We start from the raw sequence: 19,664 nt of genomic DNA, 5'->3' as shown, positions 1-19,664 counted from the left end.
GAACCTCAGTACAATCTCAGGCCCACACCTCAGGAGCCAGTTACTGCACTAGCATTCACAATCAGGGCCATCTAATAAAAGTGATGCTAATTTCAAATAAGCATCGATTCCAAAGGTGAAACTTCATTGCAATCAACAAAGTATTAGTCTCTAATGGGATCATTCAGTAAACAAATATAACAATTCTCTTTACCCAGTCCGTCATGAACAATTAGCAGTTCAGAATGTTCCTTTGTTTGATGATGTGTGTTTGGTTTTTCAGTTCTATTTTAACATAGTTCACCAGATGAGCCTATCAAAGTTATGGTAGGCCACTCTGTTTTAAAAATATTTCAGATGATACCACAAATTGCCCTGAATGTGAGAAGCAAACAATTAGGGCACCTTCTGCTAGACAGAATATTCACATTTATCATAGTATTAATCTGTTACCACTGCTGATGCGGGAACAGGAACTTGAACAGCGTTGCACAATTCATTTGACAGAATTGTGATGCAGGGGCAAACTGAAGTCTGTTTTTCTAGTAATTGAAAAACCCCGTGGAAGTCTGTCAATAAATGATGGACCGAAAGTTTTCATATTTAAATGTATGTTTGGCAGAGCTGTCAATTAACGTTCACTGCCTTGACATCTCAGCTTGCCTAAGTTAGAAAAAGTTACGCTCTTCTTTGAGGCCAGTAATCGAAACACGGCTACTCTTGAAATGGTGCTCAAACCCCAGGCCTCACCTGCTGGCGTGTCACCACCTAATGGAACACTTTCACAATTATCTCACCATCTCACTCCTTCAGTCTTCAGAAACAACGGCTAGCTTGATGTCATTGTGACATTTTCGGATCGAATTATAGCTGGGGACATTTTATTTTGAAAACAGTTTGTGGGTTTTTCTTTTTTGTAATAAAAAGGCCACCTATTCATGTTTGACATTCATATTTGGTGTATGTGTGCTCATTATTCCAATTGCTGAAATAGAAATGCATGTTGAAGAATGCTAATGCGTCCGCGAGGAGCCTGGAAACAGGGCGAGCAGCCTGGAATCCTGACTTATTCATTTTAAGTCCTGAGCAAAACAACTGTTTCTTTCAGAAATACCTCGTCTTTCCGAAAACTTTTTTTTAAAGTACTTATAAGAACTACTATAGAGAGTGGGCTTTGGGTCAACAACGTTTATTTTGAGGGTTGCCATGGTGTAAAAGGGCCGTCCTTCAAACGCATGGCATTTAGAGGAAAGTACCATTATTTCCTTTGACTTTTGAAGACACGTATGGAGTCAAGTTCCTCCCAGTCCAGCAAAATGCCACATATTTCGAAATAGGGTAAGTCATTGTGTGTGAAATTCTGCATCACCACAGGGTGACATCTGTCACGCTAATCAGCTACTCTCATCTGACAGGCGTGTTCGTTAAAGCTTTGAGTCGGGTCACCACTGGCTTTGCAAATGAGGTGTGCGGTTATCTCCTTCCATAATGAGTCAATCAACAGGTGCACTCTAATGCCCCCAGCGGCTACTCACTGGCAGTGCCAGATCAGCTCCAATATCTGAGCTGCTGTACTTGTTTTGCGTACTAGGGAAGCTTGCACTGGTGCTGTACTTGCAAAAAGAACAATTGATGGACAGAATGCAGAACAATGTCATAGATTCACACCAGTAAAGAGATCTGGGCCGAAATCAATCGTTTTTTTGCTCCCCAGGCCATTCCAGTTTGATCCCAGCCATATGCAAATCAGCTGTCACCCTGTGCCCAATGGGAACAGTCCCGCCTGAACTGCCAGGCCAGGTCCTCCCTGGACTGGAAACAAGCATTCTAGGAACGGTTTCGGGGCTTCACCCTTCATCAGCCAGGATAGCTTGACTCCAATGGCATGGAGAGCACGGGACCCACGCCTGGGCGTACCCGTTCCACTCGGGGTGACAAATGCAAAAAGAACAATTGATGGACAGAATGCAGAACAAAGTTCTTGTACTTGGTCTGTGTAATTGGGAAGTGTGCAATACTGTTCAGTGTGCTGTTTCCTTTCTGCTTGTGAAGTAAACCTGCGCTACAGCAGGCAGTGCTCTATTTGGTGTGAGTGTGGGGGCAATTTCAAACTGTGAGTGCCCTGGCTCTTCTGTGCAATGTTAGGAATCTTCCAAAGCTGCATCCAGTTCTGTACTTGTACTGTATGTGAGGAAATCTGTTTTTGTACTACTGCTGTTCATCCTGTATGTGTACTATGTGGAAGAACCTAAATGCAAGGCCTCTTGCATCGTGCCTGCATGTGAATGGGCTCAGCCACAATAGAAAGACCTACGAGCTCTGCAGTGATTAGCTTATCTTAGCTAGTCTAGGTTATTTGGGAGAATTTTCAGACATAAGAAGACTATGAACCTGATTTAGAGAGTGACAGACATGTTTTTCCGTAACAAACGTAATGGATTACAGTTCGCCCTCCTACTGGTGCCATTGGATATAATGCGTGTGTAATAAAAAGGATGGGATAACTGTCACGTTTGTGATGGAGTAAACCAGCTACCAAACCCTAAATTAAACCATGAATTACATGTTTTATCCTTGGCTTGCTGTTTGATAAGAGTAAAGCTGGTATTGTCTATGCACTTGTCATATTTTTACATACCACTCCTATGCTCTATGAGTAGTTTCAGTGTAACCGATGCCACAAAATCACTGTGGAGCCAGAAAATAAGAAGTGTAACTGAATACCTTTAATACCTTAGCTCGACCTTGCTTGAAAGAACAACCATGGGCGTATCATGGACAATATAAGCCATAGCAAAAATTGGTTTGTGCACATGATTCGAGACTATTTGACCAGATGCAGCTGTGTTGCTGTGATTTATGAGCATATTTATCAGCCCTCTGTTTAGATAAGCACAGATGCACAGACTACATTTTCATCAGTTAGTGCACAGTTTATGAGGATGTTGCCAGTGGGCATATTGTAAAATGAGCAAGATATATCTGTTAGAAACACGGCCGTACTGGGAACAGCAACCAGCCCCTGGCAGATTGATGCTCAACCGGCCCCAGGAGCTTAGGGGGGTGCTGCTGCAAAATGGCCCCCAGTAACAAAACAGGCCCCCTCTGGTACAAATCCCAGCTTTCCAGCCCACTGGGAAAATGCCCTCTATGGCTAGTCTGGCCCTGGTTAGGAACAACTTCATAAAATGTGTGCAAACAGATGAAAAATACAATACAGGAATCAGCCCTAATCACAAGGGACAAGTGGGCACTTTACTAATTGGACAAAATATCACAGAACCACGGTTTCAACCAGGTGTCTGCCCATTCTCACATTGTTCATGGTATGGCTCAAGGCAATCACCCTATTTCAGAAGGGCAACAGGCTTTGGACGTTCATCTAATCTAGAAGCTGAGCATTTCATACTCACTATATTATCCTTTCAATAGCATACGTCAGTAGTCAGTTGTATAACTCATCCAAGATACTCCTAAGCACATCATTTGTTTAAAACTGCATGGATCACACCACCCAGCTGATAGTACTGCACAAGTCACATTTGTGTTCACTTTTCCTTTCTAGAGTTAACATCAGGAATTCTGCTACAGTGTTAGTTTTTCACCCCTTCACAGTTTGCTTGTGGCATGAGTATATCTACATAAACAAATATAACCTCAAACTCCGATCTCAGGCTTTCTGATATATATGTGAAAAGAACACACAAGTAGGCCATTGGGATCCATGCCTATCATATTGGTACTCTCCAAATCCAACATATGTAAAGACTAACTTCAAAGCCCCTTAGAAGGTTAAAAATTCATCTTGTTAAAAAGAAAGAAATTGTTATTATGAAGCCATCACACTATGAGAACATTGATCAGTTTCTCATGGAATAAATCCCCTTTGTCTGAGGTTCTTCAGTGTGTCTAGTATACAGGGCTGGACTGGCCGTACGGGCACCGGGCCGGAAGTGTGGAGGCCGGTTTTGTACCGGTGTGGTCTGTTTTTGTTGCTGGGGGCAAGTTTTGCAGCAGTGCTGCAAAATCGTCCCTTTGCAACAGAAGTGCAGCAGCAGGGCAGCAGCAGTGTTCCAGCCCAGCAATTATGTCTGCCCAATCCCCCCCCAGTCCCTCTCCCTCTGGGGCCGGTCGGATGTAATTGCCAGGGCTGGTTTGCAATACCAGTCCGGCTCTGATAATGAGATCAGTGATAAAGTACCTGCCTAGTCATTCTTCAGCCTTTAGAAGCATTATTCATCAGCCTATGCAAATAAAAAAAACTCAATGACTTATGTGAATGCCAGACTCCTGTGAAGGCTATGGTGTCCTTTGACTTTCCTGACCGGTAGCTGTTATAAAATGGTTTGGTAAATGTAACTCTCTATTAGCCTGGGTGAAATATTTAATATGCGGGCTAAATCTCACAAAGCTTACTTACTTTGAGTTATGGGAATTTTGCAACTTTTTTCTATTTGGTAATAGCACTATTTTGTGAAATGTTTGGCCCCAAAATATGCAAAACTTAATGACTGCTGTGGCCTGCTAAAATCCATCTTCTGTTGGTGTTTCACATTATTTTTATATGCGGAGTTTACCAACCAAGTACATGCCGTGTAATATTTGTAATTTTACATAATTTTGGGAAATATTGGATTATGTTGCTAAAAGAAAATTCACACACCCCTATCCTCCTTTATCTGGATACTGAGACTGAACATTTATTTTGGGGAGAAATAATAGTCATCGATTTGTCGGTGAGGCAAGCTGCAAGTTGGATCCAAATCATGGTTCAGTGACTGGGGGTTGCTGAAGAACAGGTTCCTGATGAGGTCGTCGATGAAGGTGGGAAAGCTAGGAAGTCTGGGCCCAGGAAGGCCTTGATGGGTTGCTGCTCAGCATCAGTCCAGATGAAGCCCTCTATGATCGGACTTGGAAAATGTTCTGGAGGTCAGATCTCCTTAAGCGGGACAAAGCAGCAAGCTGAAGCTGACCAGTGTTTCTACAGCTTCAGCTTTGACTGTGATCCTAGTCTCTTCCAATTTTTCAGGCAGAAAGTTGGTAAAAAGTTTCTGAGTCACAGCTTTTGCTGTTTAGGAGCAGAAAGAGTACACTTTAACCCGTTCAGCGCGACGCAAATTCCTGCGCTGTGCTGAACGTTCCATTGGGCCTATGGAAACACGACGGAACGGTTTAATTTAATAAATAAAACGAATTTCGCAGCGCGGCCTGCATCGCAAAATGCGATGCAGTGCGCGCTACCAAATTTGTTTTATTAATTAAATTGTTTACTTACCTCCAATTATCCATATTCTGGTTTTTAGCACCCCCCACCCTGCCCCTCCCCGCACCGCCTCTCTGCCCCACCGGAACTCCCTTCACGGGCCGTGGCTGCATGCCAGGTTGGTACTAGTCGGGTAGGCTGTTGCACAGAAAGGGCCTCAGGAAGCCTGTTGTGTCCCTGTAGCTTAAACAAAAGGTCAGCCAACTGACCCTTGGAGTCAATTCTTGGGTCTTGGGTTTAAGGCACACAAGTCCATTCTTCCTTCAGGTTTTTCGGATGACTGAGCAGTCCTTCTCCTAACCCTCCACAGGTCCAGGAATGTTCTGTGGAGAGGTATGTGGGGGTCTACCTTTATGCCTAGTGCCAGCCTGTGGGTGGAGGGCAAGCCTTCTTTTCCACCCCATAAACCAGTTCTGGTCAGTTCATCTATCCCATATGGGTTTGGTGCCAGACGGGCTAGAGAGACAAAGAGGAGGCATGCCTAGGGATGAGCTTTCAGTGACAAGGTAGGCTACTTTGTAGCTCGAAGGGCTAAGGACAGCTCCCTAGGTCATCCTGTCAAGGGAAGAATTTCCAAACTCTCAACCAGAGACAGCTGTCCACTGTCTGGTAACAATACTCATCTCACCTCAGGGCAGTCATTAGGGGTCAGGTCACATATGGACACTGGCAGAAAAACCTTATAGTGTTTAAGCAAATTAATGAAAAAAATAAAAGTGTAATTTTCAAAATAGCAATTTAAATCTGACTTCACAATAACTTGAATTTTAAATGACTGTTAAAATGAGTCTTGGAACCCGTTTTCAAGCTACTCCGTAACTGAATTTAGCCCTCATTTAATATGATAGTGTAAATCAGTGTTAGCTTGTGGGAGAGCCACCTTTGCCACAGTGAAAAAATTACTTTGAAGGTTTTTACAGCCAAGGCATGTCAAACATTAAACATATATGTTCTATTTTTCAATGCCATGCAGCTTGCCCGTTGGATACTTAGGGAAAACCTTAATTGTGACTTAAAAGCATTAAAAATGAAGGTTTAAGCCTTGTAAAATATGTATTTGGGCAGGTCGAGTTGTCAGTCTAAAGTTGCTCACGCCGGCTGAATTGGCAGGCCTGGAGACATTTTGAAATGCGACTTTAGTGGGTGGCACAATGTTCGCTGCAGACTCCTACCAGCATTTAATTTACAGGCTCTGTGTACAGGTAGTACCATATACTAAGGGTGGACAGAACTCGCGTAATTTGACTCTGCAGAATTTCGTGGAGTTACATAAAAACCCTGGGAGATGCCACAAAGTTCAACCAATGGGTTGAAATGGGCAGGTCGTGCTGCTCGCACTATGTTTTTGCACTGGCAGCACGTTCTGTGCTGAAAACCAGTGTGAACGCACTACGCGGTGCACCAGAGGACGGCCATTGAGCAGCAGCCTTTCAACCATGAACGGTAGCAACCACCTGAGTCTCCCTGCATGTCCTTCTACCAATTAGAAATCGCACTAGTGGATGCCAAATCTTGCTCATGCTTACCAACTTACTGTTCTGGAGCCAGGCATAAGAAACATTTCCGCCACACAGCGATATGTGGAATTTGTCTGCAACTCTGCATTACAAGAGTAATGCGAAGTCACCATAATTCTGCCAATTCACCAGGCAGAACGAAATATTCCACCCACCCTTCCAAACACTAGGGACTTATAAGTACATTAAGGGTGTCAATAAGGTATTTACGAATTTTAACCTTTTTTAAAGGTAGGACACAAGCATTTTAGCACTGGTCCTAGGGCCAACAAAAACATAGGTTTAACAACAGAAGGAAAAATCTGGGGTGACCCTGCAGAAACGGCAAATTTCCAACCACAAAATATTGGGCTGTAATAATCAATCCACAATCATTATTAGTAATAATAATATTTATAATGGATTGATGACGTTTGCACATTCTTTTAGAACGTTTGCAAAGCATACTCATTAGCTTAACGAATACTGCACATTGAGGGGAAAAATAGGAAGCGGAATTTCTGAGTGAGCCACAGATGGAACATAAGAATGTAAAGGGCTCACAACACATCATTCAAGTGACAGAGTTTGCCCGTTATTCAGTCTATAGAGCTTCTTTGTGAAAACAAATTGCAAGCCGTGCTTATTGAATTTTTCCTCATTATGAATTTCTGATCAGCCTTTCTTTTCTCCTCCCGCAACGGATTAAATTGCATTGATTTTAAATTGCTAGCCATGTCTGTGGAACACTTGCAGACAATGCTCACTTAAAGTCCGAGTTCTGCCGTGCAGGACATTATGCACTTAAATGTTATTATTCTCTGGTTATAGATGAAAATGCTGCTAAATGGGTAAGAGATGCCTCCCCGTTTCCAATACCGACTTGCCGTTAATGCCAGGGGATGACAATTGGAGCAGTTAACTCCACCAGCGCTTGGGAACTGACATTAAATCAGCCTTTTTAAACATCTCACCTTCCAGCGCGTTCAACATGATGGATGGAAAAGAAGCACGTGAACAGAGGTCCTTGCCAATTTGCGCTGCTCACTCTGCAGATGTAAACAGCCACAACTGGAATTATATTTTTTAGAAGCAGGTATACACGCTATTTAATCTACTTAATTCTGTCTTGCAAGAACTAAAAAAGCAACCCAACCAGCTTTATTAATGGACAAAAAGAAGAAGAACGTTGGGGTATCCTTAAGTGCAGGTTGAGCCAAATACATGCACTCTTTGCACGTTTTGGGACAAAAAACAGGCACAGAGAAAGACATTTGCAGAAAAAAAGTAAGCAGGTGAATACAGGAGTGGAGAAAGGTTGTGTATAACCTACAACGTAAAGTGAATCCCCATTCCAACCACCCCTAAATTGAGTCCCTTGGTCTTTACTGTACTGGGTCCTCTATGCTGTGTGATGATTCCAGCCCTGGCCCAGAATGCACAATAAACTGCCCCTTGAATTTGACCTGTGCATCTGAAGTCAATTTTGGGGTACAGTGGTCACATCAATCATTAAGCTGAATGCCAATATTTTAGTATCGTAAAAGAAAAAAAATCATGAATTTATGATGTAGGCGCTTTTGGTAGGTATCTGTCAATGCAGGCGCATGTGGTAATGACATCACACCATTCTGCATTTTTAAGGATTATCGGACCCACAGAATCATAGCAGTTCAAAGGTAATGACATCACACCATTCTGCATTTTTAAGGATTATCGGATCCCCAGAATCATAGCAGTTCGAAGGTAATGACATCACACCATTCTGCAATTTTAAGGATTATCGGATCCCCAGAATCATAGCAGTTCGAAGTTAATGACATCACACCATTCTGCAATTTCAACAATTATCGGATCCACAGAATCATAGCAGTTCGAAGGTAATGACATCACACCATTCTGCAATTTTAAGGATTATCGGATCCACAGAATCATAGCAGTTCGAAGGTAATGACATCACACCATTCTGCAATTTTAAGGATTATCGGATCCACAGAATCATAGCAGTTCGAAGGTAATGACATCACACCATTCTGCAATTTTAAGGATTATCGGATCCACAGAATCATAGCAGTTAAAAGGTAATGACATCACACCATTCTGCATTTTTAAGGATTATCGGATCCACAGAATCATAGCAGTTCGAAGGTAATGACATCACACCATTCTGCATTTTTAAGGATTATCGGATCCACAGAATCATAGCAGTTCAAAGGTAATGACATCACACCATTCTGTAATTTTAAGGATTATCGGATCCACAGAATCATAGCAGTTCGAGCAAAGTCTGTAGTACCCATGTACCATTGAAGTTGCACTCTTTAAAGGAGCACCATTTCTTTATATTTGTTCTGAGCGCATTTTTTCATAAATTAAACACAGCTGAGTATGCAAAACCATTTTTACACTGATGAAGCTTTTCAGTGCCTGAGTCAGTACATATTTTAATGAGAATACAATGCCAGCTAGTTAGGATGAGAAGCAGCCAACCTTCCGACAAGCACGTTACATCATTTGTGAAAAAGTTGGTTCAGTGCCTCTGTGCCCCTTATTTGAGGAGAATGATATTGGGACGACTTGTTCCAGCAGTAGTGTTAACGGGCCTGTGTTCCTCTATTTCATGCCAGCCTGCTCTATCTATCCATATGAATAATAATTTGCCAGTGATTGCAAACTGATAGACAGTGTCATCTTAAGGTTTATTGGGGGCCTGGTAAAGGAATAGTTTGGAGCCCCCTGTTTGGAATAAATTTAAATTGTATTATCTATATTCTGCCAATTCAAGTCTAAATGATACCAAGCAATATTGAACTATACTTAAATATGAGCTAAAAAAAAAAGCTAAACGTGTTTTTCCTGGGATGCCAAAATTCCTTAAAATGACACATGGCATGGAAAATCAGAGGGAAAGATAAGCATAGAGATGTTTGATAGAGAAGTCGACAAAGGTGTGGGAAACTAGGAGAAAGATTTCTTTAGCAGTGGGCTCCTGGAAAAGGGGGTACTGTGGGCACTTGCCCAGTTTGCTAAAGCTTTAAACGTTTTTGGTTGAACAATGAAGTCAAGTTTTAAGTAATGTGACAGAAGAGTTGCATTGATTTTGGTTACCTGCTGATCATCATTTTAATGCAAAATGAATACAAGGTCAATCAACCACCTTGCTTAATCGAAAATGATACACAAGTCAAGAGAAGTAAGGGTGTGCTTACACTGCGGACTAACATAAATTCACACAGTACTGCTATTGAATACTTTACGACAGTCATGATGGAACTACACAACTGCACTTTATAAACTTTTTTGAACTTTCATTAGGCCTGGGGTTTGATATCTGTCAAAATACCTACTTTCTCAAGTATGTATGCTTCCAGTAGGCATTGGGTCCGCCTCCGTCAAACAGTAGCTTTCTTTGAGCAATCTTTTTCAGTAATTCACAAGAGACTATGTTAATCATGCACTAGTAGAGCAACGAAGAGTATTTTTCTTCCACCCAATACTACTGGCTCCATCACTGCACCTCCAATTGAGTGAATGTATCGAACACCTTCAGGGATTATTTTACAACTACGAGCCTCCTTCTTGGCTTCTCAATGACTGACCCCTCCCCCCAGGTCCACTTTGTTTGCTTTCTCCCACCCCTCACCAGTATGTTATTACTTGTTTTCATTCCACTTCTGCTCCCTCTTTCATGAGTGTCATGCTCCTCTTTGTCCTATATTGTGAGTCACTCCAGGTGTCACTGTCCTTCACTCTCATTTGTTGCTCCTCGTTCTGTTGTGCATGTTTTGCTTCTTGCTATTCGCCTTCTGCCCATTTCCGCCCCTCCATTGCTTCTGCTTTCCTCTGGTTCCTTTCTATGCCATTACTTTCCCACACCTCATCTCCTGCACCTTTCGCCCCTACATCACTTCAGCCTCCCTCACTACATTCCCTCACACTCTTCTTGAACTCCCAGTCCCACAGCACCTTACACAGAGCTGTGTACGAGCCTTCCTTCCTGATTTTCATGAGTTATTCCTTTTTTAAAAAGTGCATTCTGTACTGCGGCCTCCACAGCTTCTTTCTGTTTTTATGTGAAATGAAGCATGGGAGGCAAGAGTCCCTTCTTTGTAGTTCTTCATTTCTTTCTATATAAAAGAAATGATAGAAAGATTTAACGAAGGCACCCTGCCGCCTGACAGTCAATTCACAGAAAAACAGAAAGAGGACTGTTTTAAGGCATGGGGTCCATCAAAACAGACTGCCCTTTGTCTCTTAGATGAGTCTGACTTTAATGTGTTAACGCTGAATTTCCATGCATCAGCCCATTAAACATAGACCAGTTAACCTTGTCCTGGCTTGTTTTATTGCATTTGCCTACTTGTATTTTCTTCTGCAATCTCGAATGAAGAATCACAGAAGATTGTGCAAAGGCAAAAAGAGCACACTTTTATTCAAGCAACAGCCAAAATAAAAAATGTCTGGTATGAAAGGAAAATATGATCACCCAGGGGAAAGTGATTCACGGCGTTTTCAGAGGACGCCAGGAAAAGCAAACATTGTCTTCTGTGAAAACAGAAGTCATACTTTTGTATGTAGCAATGGTGTTTCTATATTTTCACTCTGATCAGTTCTTTGAAAGATTCAGGCATGGTTGTCCAGGCTACCACTGAGCTTTTTCTATCAATCAATCCAGTATGTCATTCCGTTAATGCTGTCCATTTTGTAAAAACGTGATTCTGTTTCTCAGGAGATAAGGGTTCCATCATCCCTGGATCAAAGCTTGCGGACTTCTGCACTTGAACTGAATTATATTTCTATCTTTTTGATTTACTGTTGTCTATCCTCTTACTAAATGTAATTTGAAATATATCACCCTGTACTAACATCATCTACTCTAGCAAAACACGCTATTGCAATCTTACATAGCCTTTCTGTTTTTACGCTGCTATACCCATTATTTTATACCAATATTTATATTTTGGGAAGTTCCAATCAGTTCATATTAGCCGGTAACCAATTATAATATTTTTGGAGATGGAGACTTGATTAAACGCAATTTATTATGGTCATGAATCTCTATTTATCAGTTAGATAGAATTATCATTGAGGATTTAGGCAACATATATGCCTCCAATGCTTAAAAAATGTCAGACTTTCAAAAGCTAGAAGATAAGTTATAGTGAAAACTTTTAATGGATATAGATCGCCCTGACCCTGATCCATTTATTCTGAGACATCGGATCATCTTTCTACTGACCTTAATCAAACTGTAGAAATTAAGAACTACTGTGAAAATTCTACAATCCACACAGCGTGGCTATAAAATATAACAAATGATAATCTAGTAATGCTTGCTCGTTCCATCAGCTACACCAACCAAACTTTGTGAATTTGAATGTGACAAAGGAAGACATGGTATCAGGCCTACAGCTGTAGTATTACTTTAGCAGTGTAAAAACTGCAATTTGTCCTGTCAACATCAACCCTTTTGACACATATAAACTAGGCCTGGGTGAAATCTTAATTACTCTTGAGTAATCAGAGAAATTTTGAAAATTTCTTGTTACAATTCTGATACAAAATGACTGCTACTTATGCAATTACACATACTCACATAATTTTGAGTTGATCGGAGCTAAAATGGTTAGCCCAGATCACAGAAGCAAAACTTAAGTGGTGTGGAACTCTCTATCTGTAATTTCTCCTACTCTGAACTTTTCTGCTTAAAGCAAACAACTTTACCAGCACAGTTTTCATTCCCTATTCGACCTCCTGGAGCCTCCTTGGCCGCAGCAAACTGCCTTGTCCTGATGAAGGTTTTGGACATGTACTTTTAAGACTATCAGGCCAAATTAGAGTTTGCCAGATAAGGTTTTGCTTTTTCAAGGCAACAGAGAAAGCACTCTGTTGCTCTGAAGGAGTCCCCATGCTAAATTCTGAGATGGCCACAGGCCTAGAGGACATCTCTGCCAATGACAGGGACTGCCGTCATGGTGGTTCCTGTCAATGCATTATAGGTTTGACGGATGGCTTCATCAACGTGAAAAAGCAGCACAATAAACCTACAATGTTTTTTCTCGTTCCCAAAATGAAATCCCCAAGTGTGATTTTATTTTGAAAAATAAGAAAAAGAACAATATCCCCCTCTTCATGGACATTTTCTCCCATGATAGGGGAGGGGGGGGAGGTGGCATTCTGCAATTTTCTTTGCCTCTTACCACAAGGTTTTACCTGGCAGTGATGGTCAGTTAAAACTGGTCATGTATTCCCCTACTCTAAATCAAGTTGGTGGACACATGACCAAACCTCCAATGACCCTTACTCTGTCAGGCCATCACAGGTTTCTGTTGGTTCCAGAGATAGAATAGCCTTCAAGTCGACATAATGAAGGTCCTATTGTCTTCCTTAGCTATGTGAAAAGAAAGTCTGATATTCTGAGTAAAACATGTGAGTCCAACAGCAGCAGCTGTCTATCAATTGATGTCATCATGTTTTACTGCAGCGTCTCCACAATCTTATAATAATCAACTAGAGAACTACCATTCTGTATTTGTAACAAAAGTGTGGTATACCTGAACACCATCTTGATGGAATCAAAGCTATGAATCTGAAAGCATTTACTACAGATGATACTAGTGCTCTAGAATTCTAAAATGGGAACACATCTTCTATACATTCTCGAACATCTTCTTGATCAATGTCAGAAAAAACATCTGGTATGCTGAGTGAAACATGTGCTTCCAACATCAGGACCAGCCTGACAGTTAATTTCCCATTCTTCTATGGCAGCTTTACCACAGTGTTCAAATGAAAAAATAGAGTCATAACATTGTGTATTTATGACAAAAGTGTGACACTTTTGAATGCCATTGTGATGGAATCAGAGCTATAAAACTGAAAGCATTTCCTTCAGAAATTACCAGAAAGAGGCAGTTCAATCTGTCATAGAAATAATATGAGTGCTCTAGAAAGCTAAAATGAGGAAACGTTTTCTATACATTCCTAATATCTTCCTGATTGATGTCAGAAACAAAGTGGGTTATGCTCAGTGAAACAGATACTTCCAACAGCAGTAACAGCTGCCTGTCATTTGATTCCCCAGTGTTCTCCAGCAGCTTCACCACAGTGTTCAAATGAAAAACTAGAGTGCTAACTTTCTTAATTAATTTCAAATGTGTGACACATCTGAATGCTGCTTTCAAGGAACCACAGCTGTAAAACTGAAAACATTTCCTGCAGAGGATACTGCAGTAAATTAAGAAATTATGGCTTTCTTTTTGTCATAGAAATTAACTATGGTTAGTGTTTTTGGAAGCTAAAATCAGGAAACATTTTCTATAGATTGTCAAATCTCTTCCCCATCCATGTCAGTAAAATATTCTCAAATGCAAAGTTAAACAGGTACTTCAACACCAGCAGCAGCCTTTCACACAACTCTCATAGTTATAATGAACAACTGCAGTGCTTGCATTTTGTATTCAAGATTAAAGTGAGGCACACTTGAATGTTATTTTGGTTGGAATAAGACTTGCTGAATTTAAAGCATTTCCTGAGGAGCATTTCTGAGAACATTGAGATGTTAGTGCAGGTATGAAACCAATGGATTACAAATGTAGGAGGAGGTATGTGTGTTTAGTTATTTGAGGTGTACTGTGTTTTTTAAAGGGTTTAAATATCATTAAAGAGGAAGATGTCCCTAAAAGTACAGCTTCCCCTTTCCACGTTTGTTTACTCACAATACCAATCTTCTCAGTTGCTTAACACCGCTCTAGTTTTAAAATAGGAAAAACATTGGTAAATAACCTTGTGTGCAGTGGTTGAGTGCCTGCAGACTGTTGCGGCAAAGGATTGGGCACAGGCCCAGTGGCCATCCCCTCATGCACATAGCCAGAGGATGTGCTCACCGAGGGTTGGCGGCCAACACAAAGGCCAAAGGTTGTGTGCAGTACGGGAGGCATGCCAGCAAAGAGTTGGAAACAGGGTCTGACTGTGAAGCGCTGTACAGCGGGTAGGGCATTCATGGATTCTTGGGCAATGGGCTGATTTAGAATATGATGACAACCCCCAGAATTTTACCCAAAAAAAACAAAGGTTAAAATTGCGTTATAGTTAGGTGTTGAAATGAGACGAGAACTAAAGTTAAAAACTCAAAATATACTGACATATACCAGTTACTGTTTAGTTAATTAACTATAAATTGTGCCCCATCATGCACTGCTTATGACCTCATATATTATATCACTGATGATATGTTAATTTATATCACTGAGGACATTACTCATTAGGTTTAAAGAGCAATATTGTTCATATTACTAATGAGTACCGTAGTCCGCAAGGTTATATGTGAGCTCATATGTAGTACATAATCGGGCCCAAGTTATAATTAACTGACTAAACTATACTGGTGTAGTTTAGTGGTTTGGGGTTTTTAACACTATTTAGATATTTTCTTATAAATAAAAAGGTCAGCGAACAAGTGAAATAAAAAATATTTTGCTGATCAGATAGAGGTAAGACAATTTGCATATCTTCACGACTCCAAGTTTAAAAGTTGGTGAATTAATATTGCACTAATTGTAACCTCTCACTGTGTTGTTTGTAATATTTTTTTAATGTTTTAAATTATGGCCCTATATAAGTAGTTGCCCAGAGCATTGTGCCCAGAAATCATAAAATTATTATTATACTTTATTGATTGAATAATTAAAATAAAATCAATTTAAAAGGATATCAAGAATACATGATTTTAAAGAAAAAGAAAAAAACTAATATATAATTTTTTTTAGCATTTCTGAAATTAAAAGTTGTTAAAATATATGGATACCAAAGTGCAAGTGCTTTGTACATATCAATATATATGAGCCAACTAATAAAAATTAGCCCGGCATTTGTCTCATAACTATTGGGCATTAATCCAGCATAAGGATTTCCTGGTGCTGTTAGTTAAAGTGCAATAGTAATCAGATGATCTCTAATAGACTGTAGTATTTGGATTTTAAGGAAGTGTTTTTTCTGATGGTCCTGGGTGCAGGAAGTCACCGAGCAATGTTTGTCCCTGGCACATATATTTAGCCTCCAGGCACGCCAAGGCAATAGAGTCTCCACTCAACCAACAAATTACAGCTTGCCCGCAGGTGCACACTTACTGTTGTAAAAAGCAGAACTTAGTAACTACCTTCAGGGTACTAAAAGTGCTGGACATGCGCGCAAGATGTCAATTAGTGATTCATGTTTGTACCCACATAGAAGGCAGCTTGAGGTGGTCAGCCAACTCTTCCAGGATGGGATTAGATTTTTCATTTCTAACTGGCCAATATTAAACAACATGAACTGATGCTTTAGCATGGGTGAATAATGACTTTTTAAGTAGGCTTGGGGCTTGAGCTGGTGAGATGAGAATGTCACTGTAAATGTGTGGTGTTAGGCAGCTAGTATATTCCTATCTTGCAGCTGTGACAAGACTTTGGACGAGGAGGTACATAGTCGAGTGACGGATTCTTTTTCCATCTAGAGGGCCTAGGCTTCCTTTAGAACTAGTGCTGTGGTTAATGACTGCAAATACACCCCTCAGGAGTTATTTCAAGGTTTGCTAATTTAAAGCTCGATTTCCTGTCAGCACAAGTTGTTCAAGGAACCTTTTTGAGAAGCACGAAGAGTCCGACATGACTGTATAAATGCAGTCCTTCTTTGCAGACCTTGATTCCTCAGTCAAAATTCCAGTCATACTTGAGCTTGTGAGGCCGACCTCGGCAGGCAGAAAATGGCTTTTTAAACGTGTGATTGTAAGTGATTTAATAAACCCGCCTCTTTTCTATGGCTAATTTCAAAGCCACATGAGATCGTCAGTATGAGCTGCGCTGCCATTACTGTGAACAGATGTTGGTGTGTGACAGGCAGCTAATCTTCTTTTGCAGCTGGTTGAATGCAAACGATAGAGTGCGTGCTTTGGCCCATATTGTTGCGAAGAACTGTTTGAAGGACAAGTTGCGCCCTATCATTATCCCAAGATATTTTTAAGAGGTTACAAACTCTATGCTTTTGCTCTTCATGAACCAATTAGAGGATTATTTTCTTTGGGTCAACCAAGCATATTACCTTTGTTTTATTGGCATTACAGACCTCGCGGCTTAATGTACACAACTAGTGTATTTATCGAACTATGTGGGCTGACAGTTGTCTGGTTTAGCACCAATATATCATCAGCATATTACAGATGGACTATTTTATCCGCTGCCAGACTTGTTAGAAAACACTCCACTTGTGCTAGGTGTTGATCTAAGATGGCAAAATAGAGGTTGAATAAAGAGGTGGTCAAGACACACACCTGTTTGAGGCATCTTTTACTTTTAATTATAGACACGACCCCACTGCCCTTGCCAAGTTTAACCTGTATGGCTGTACCCATGTGTCACTGTACAGAGTTATAATTGAGTTTAACAATATTTTTAGAAAGACCCCATTCATCCAGTTTTGCCCAAAGGCGGGCGTTACGCCCAGTAAAAAGACATTAACATGTAACACTCCTGTCATATCTAAGAGTGTGGCTTTGTAGAGGATAGGAGATGTTACAGTCTTGCCTAAACCTCACATGTTTTCCTTTGAATATTCAGAAAGTTCAAGGCTAATCACAATGCAGCACAGTTGCCTCAATTCTAGGAATTGCTCATCAATGAAGGAGTGTTTCTCTTTTATAGCAACTCTGAGCTTATTCAATTGGCACCAATTAGACATAGGTTTTCCTTTTTCACTACTGGCTGATGGCCTAACACATAAGGCCATTTTGGATGAGAAGCTCACACCGGCTTTGATCTACCCAATAGGCGGGCAGGCACTTCCATGGGTGTTATGACCCTAACATCTCATTTATGTGGATTCAGATCTTGTGACAGAATGTTCACCTCCATGTACATGTTATGGTCACTAACTGCAGATGTAACATAAATGATATCCTGTGCAGGCTGATTGACTGCTGTGTTAAACTTCTCAAGGTCCAGGGACAATATTGTCATATACCAATCTTTTAAATACCATCTCTGAAAATCTGCCAAGCATTTTATTTTATGCTGAACAATAAAAGTTGCAGAGCACAAGAAAGAACCTATTCAGTTACATTGTGACTGTGGTTTGCCACGCATGGTAACATTAACAATGGCAATTTAGACATGAAATGGAAGCCGAATGCCCAGAGCCTTATGTGAGCTCGTTGTGCATTTGAGGCACGCTTACAGGATTTCCGCTTCGCGGGTACTTCCATTTTACACTTGACTGTGCTGTATGATGTTTATACCAAGTCACCTGTTGTTTTTATCACATTAGACAGACAAGTCTGGATATACATCATCTGCTGGGGTGAACAGAGCAGAAAACGTCAAAATGTAATCATTCAACAAAAACATGCAATACTGTGGTGACTGCTCTGTGCCTTCAATAAGGTATCTTTTTTATAGATGCAGTTCAAACAAAGGGGGCGTGTCCTTGAACTCCCTTTACAGAATGAAATGCTTTTTGTATTTTAGTATATAAATATGAATTTAAAGTGTGCACTGTACCACACATTCAAGTAAAAAGAACAATGTATAACATTTAAACAAATCTGTTTGACCTTTATGCATCTGATGCACGATGACATCTTGATTAGCGCAGTTGCACAATGGCTCATCGTTCCTTGTATTTGACTTTGATGGGTTGATGGAAAATCTATACATAAATGCATTTTATTATGAGAATGTTTGACTATCCTCCTTTGGAGGTACCATCGTTGTGACTTTACTGAACCTGCAATAATACACCTTGGCTAATACACTAGGGCTTGGACATTTTTAATTACACCATAGTCATCGGAGCTATTTTTGGTAATTTTGTATTATTCTTTTGAAGTGAAATTACCGAAAATTAAACAATTATGCCTGTTTGTGTAATTATTAGTCATTTGGCACAAAAATCTGACTGCAGGAGCACGGAAACAAGGTACTTAGTTAGCTCAAGTGGTTGCTGCTGTATGAGTTCAGTTGCATTTAGCGCTACATTCCTAGGTCAAAATGCATCCTTGGGCCATTTTGGACCTGATGGTGCATTCTGTGCTAAGAAAAGAGCGTCAAATGAAGGGTTAGGCTCTTAACATTAGTCAGCGCAATCTCACATACTTTTTCTGGCATTTCATATAATTAGACAAAAGCAAATTACACGAGTTTCGCCCAACACTAGTTGTGGCTTAATAAGGCCAAATTAAATTCAGCATGTTTCTAAAATGGCCAAACCAGGGTTTCTTTATGCATTGTACCTCTGTTGAATCATATGCATTATTAGCACAATTGATATCCGCGCATGCATTTGTCTGTAATAGCCTAGATTTTGCGCAGTTTCCTGCAATCCATGCGCAGAAAATGGGAATACTGCTTCTTTCGATTATATGCTATAATGTCCCAAAATATATGGCCTAAATATAGAGTAGAGTTTAAGTGGTTAGTTGCATTAGCAAACGTACCACTCAGTATCAGCATCAATATGCTATTTCAGAAACTAAGCTTTGTTCTTCCAAGATCACACATGTACTTGTCTATTGATGTAAAGAAAAAGGTAATAAAAAAGTTGACTAACCTAACCCACCTGAGCTCGGCTCACACGGATCAATGTCTTCATCATCACTCGGACATTCAGCTGAGGCCACTAAGATGTCATCAGTGGTCTGCAAAGCGAAAAAGGTGACAAAATAAATTCCGCTTGATCGATATTATGTGAACATTACATCACGAGAAACTAAATGTCAACAAATTAACTCAACAATGTGCTGACATCCAAGACACACCACCTATTTCTTAATATGCTCTCCCCTATTTGTCAATATGCTGTATTTTTCTGCAATACATTGTTTGTTACTTGTTGATACCTTTGATACTTATCACTCTTCTGCTCCTCTTTTAATAAATCAACGACCATCTTAAACC

General features: G+C 40.4%; 1 protein-coding gene across 17 annotated transcripts in view; it reads right to left on the bottom strand.

The window, feature by feature from the left end:
* The window catches only part of NRXN1 (neurexin 1), a 1,556,457-nt gene that overhangs the window by 8,923 nt on the left and 1,527,870 nt on the right, over positions 1-19,664 (bottom strand). For 9 of the 17 annotated variants that reach the window (XM_086927742.1, XM_086927751.1, XM_086927745.1 and 6 more), the window contains one exon: positions 19,327-19,405. In XM_086927742.1, coding sequence (XP_086783868.1) covers positions 19,327-19,405 — 79 coding nt within the window. Of the gene's footprint in view, positions 1-19,317; positions 19,406-19,664 lie in introns of all 17 variants that reach the window. The other 8 variants (XM_086927741.1, XM_086927749.1, XM_086927744.1 and 5 more) reach the window with 1 other exon arrangement.

Source organism: Lissotriton vulgaris, chromosome 6 (genome assembly GCF_964263255.1).
Source record: "Lissotriton vulgaris chromosome 6, aLisVul1.2, whole genome shotgun sequence".
Classification (NCBI taxonomy): Eukaryota; Metazoa; Chordata; class Amphibia; order Caudata; family Salamandridae; genus Lissotriton; species Lissotriton vulgaris.
Note: the sequence above shows the minus strand (reverse complement) of the source record. Positions and strands in the feature narration are given on the sequence as shown.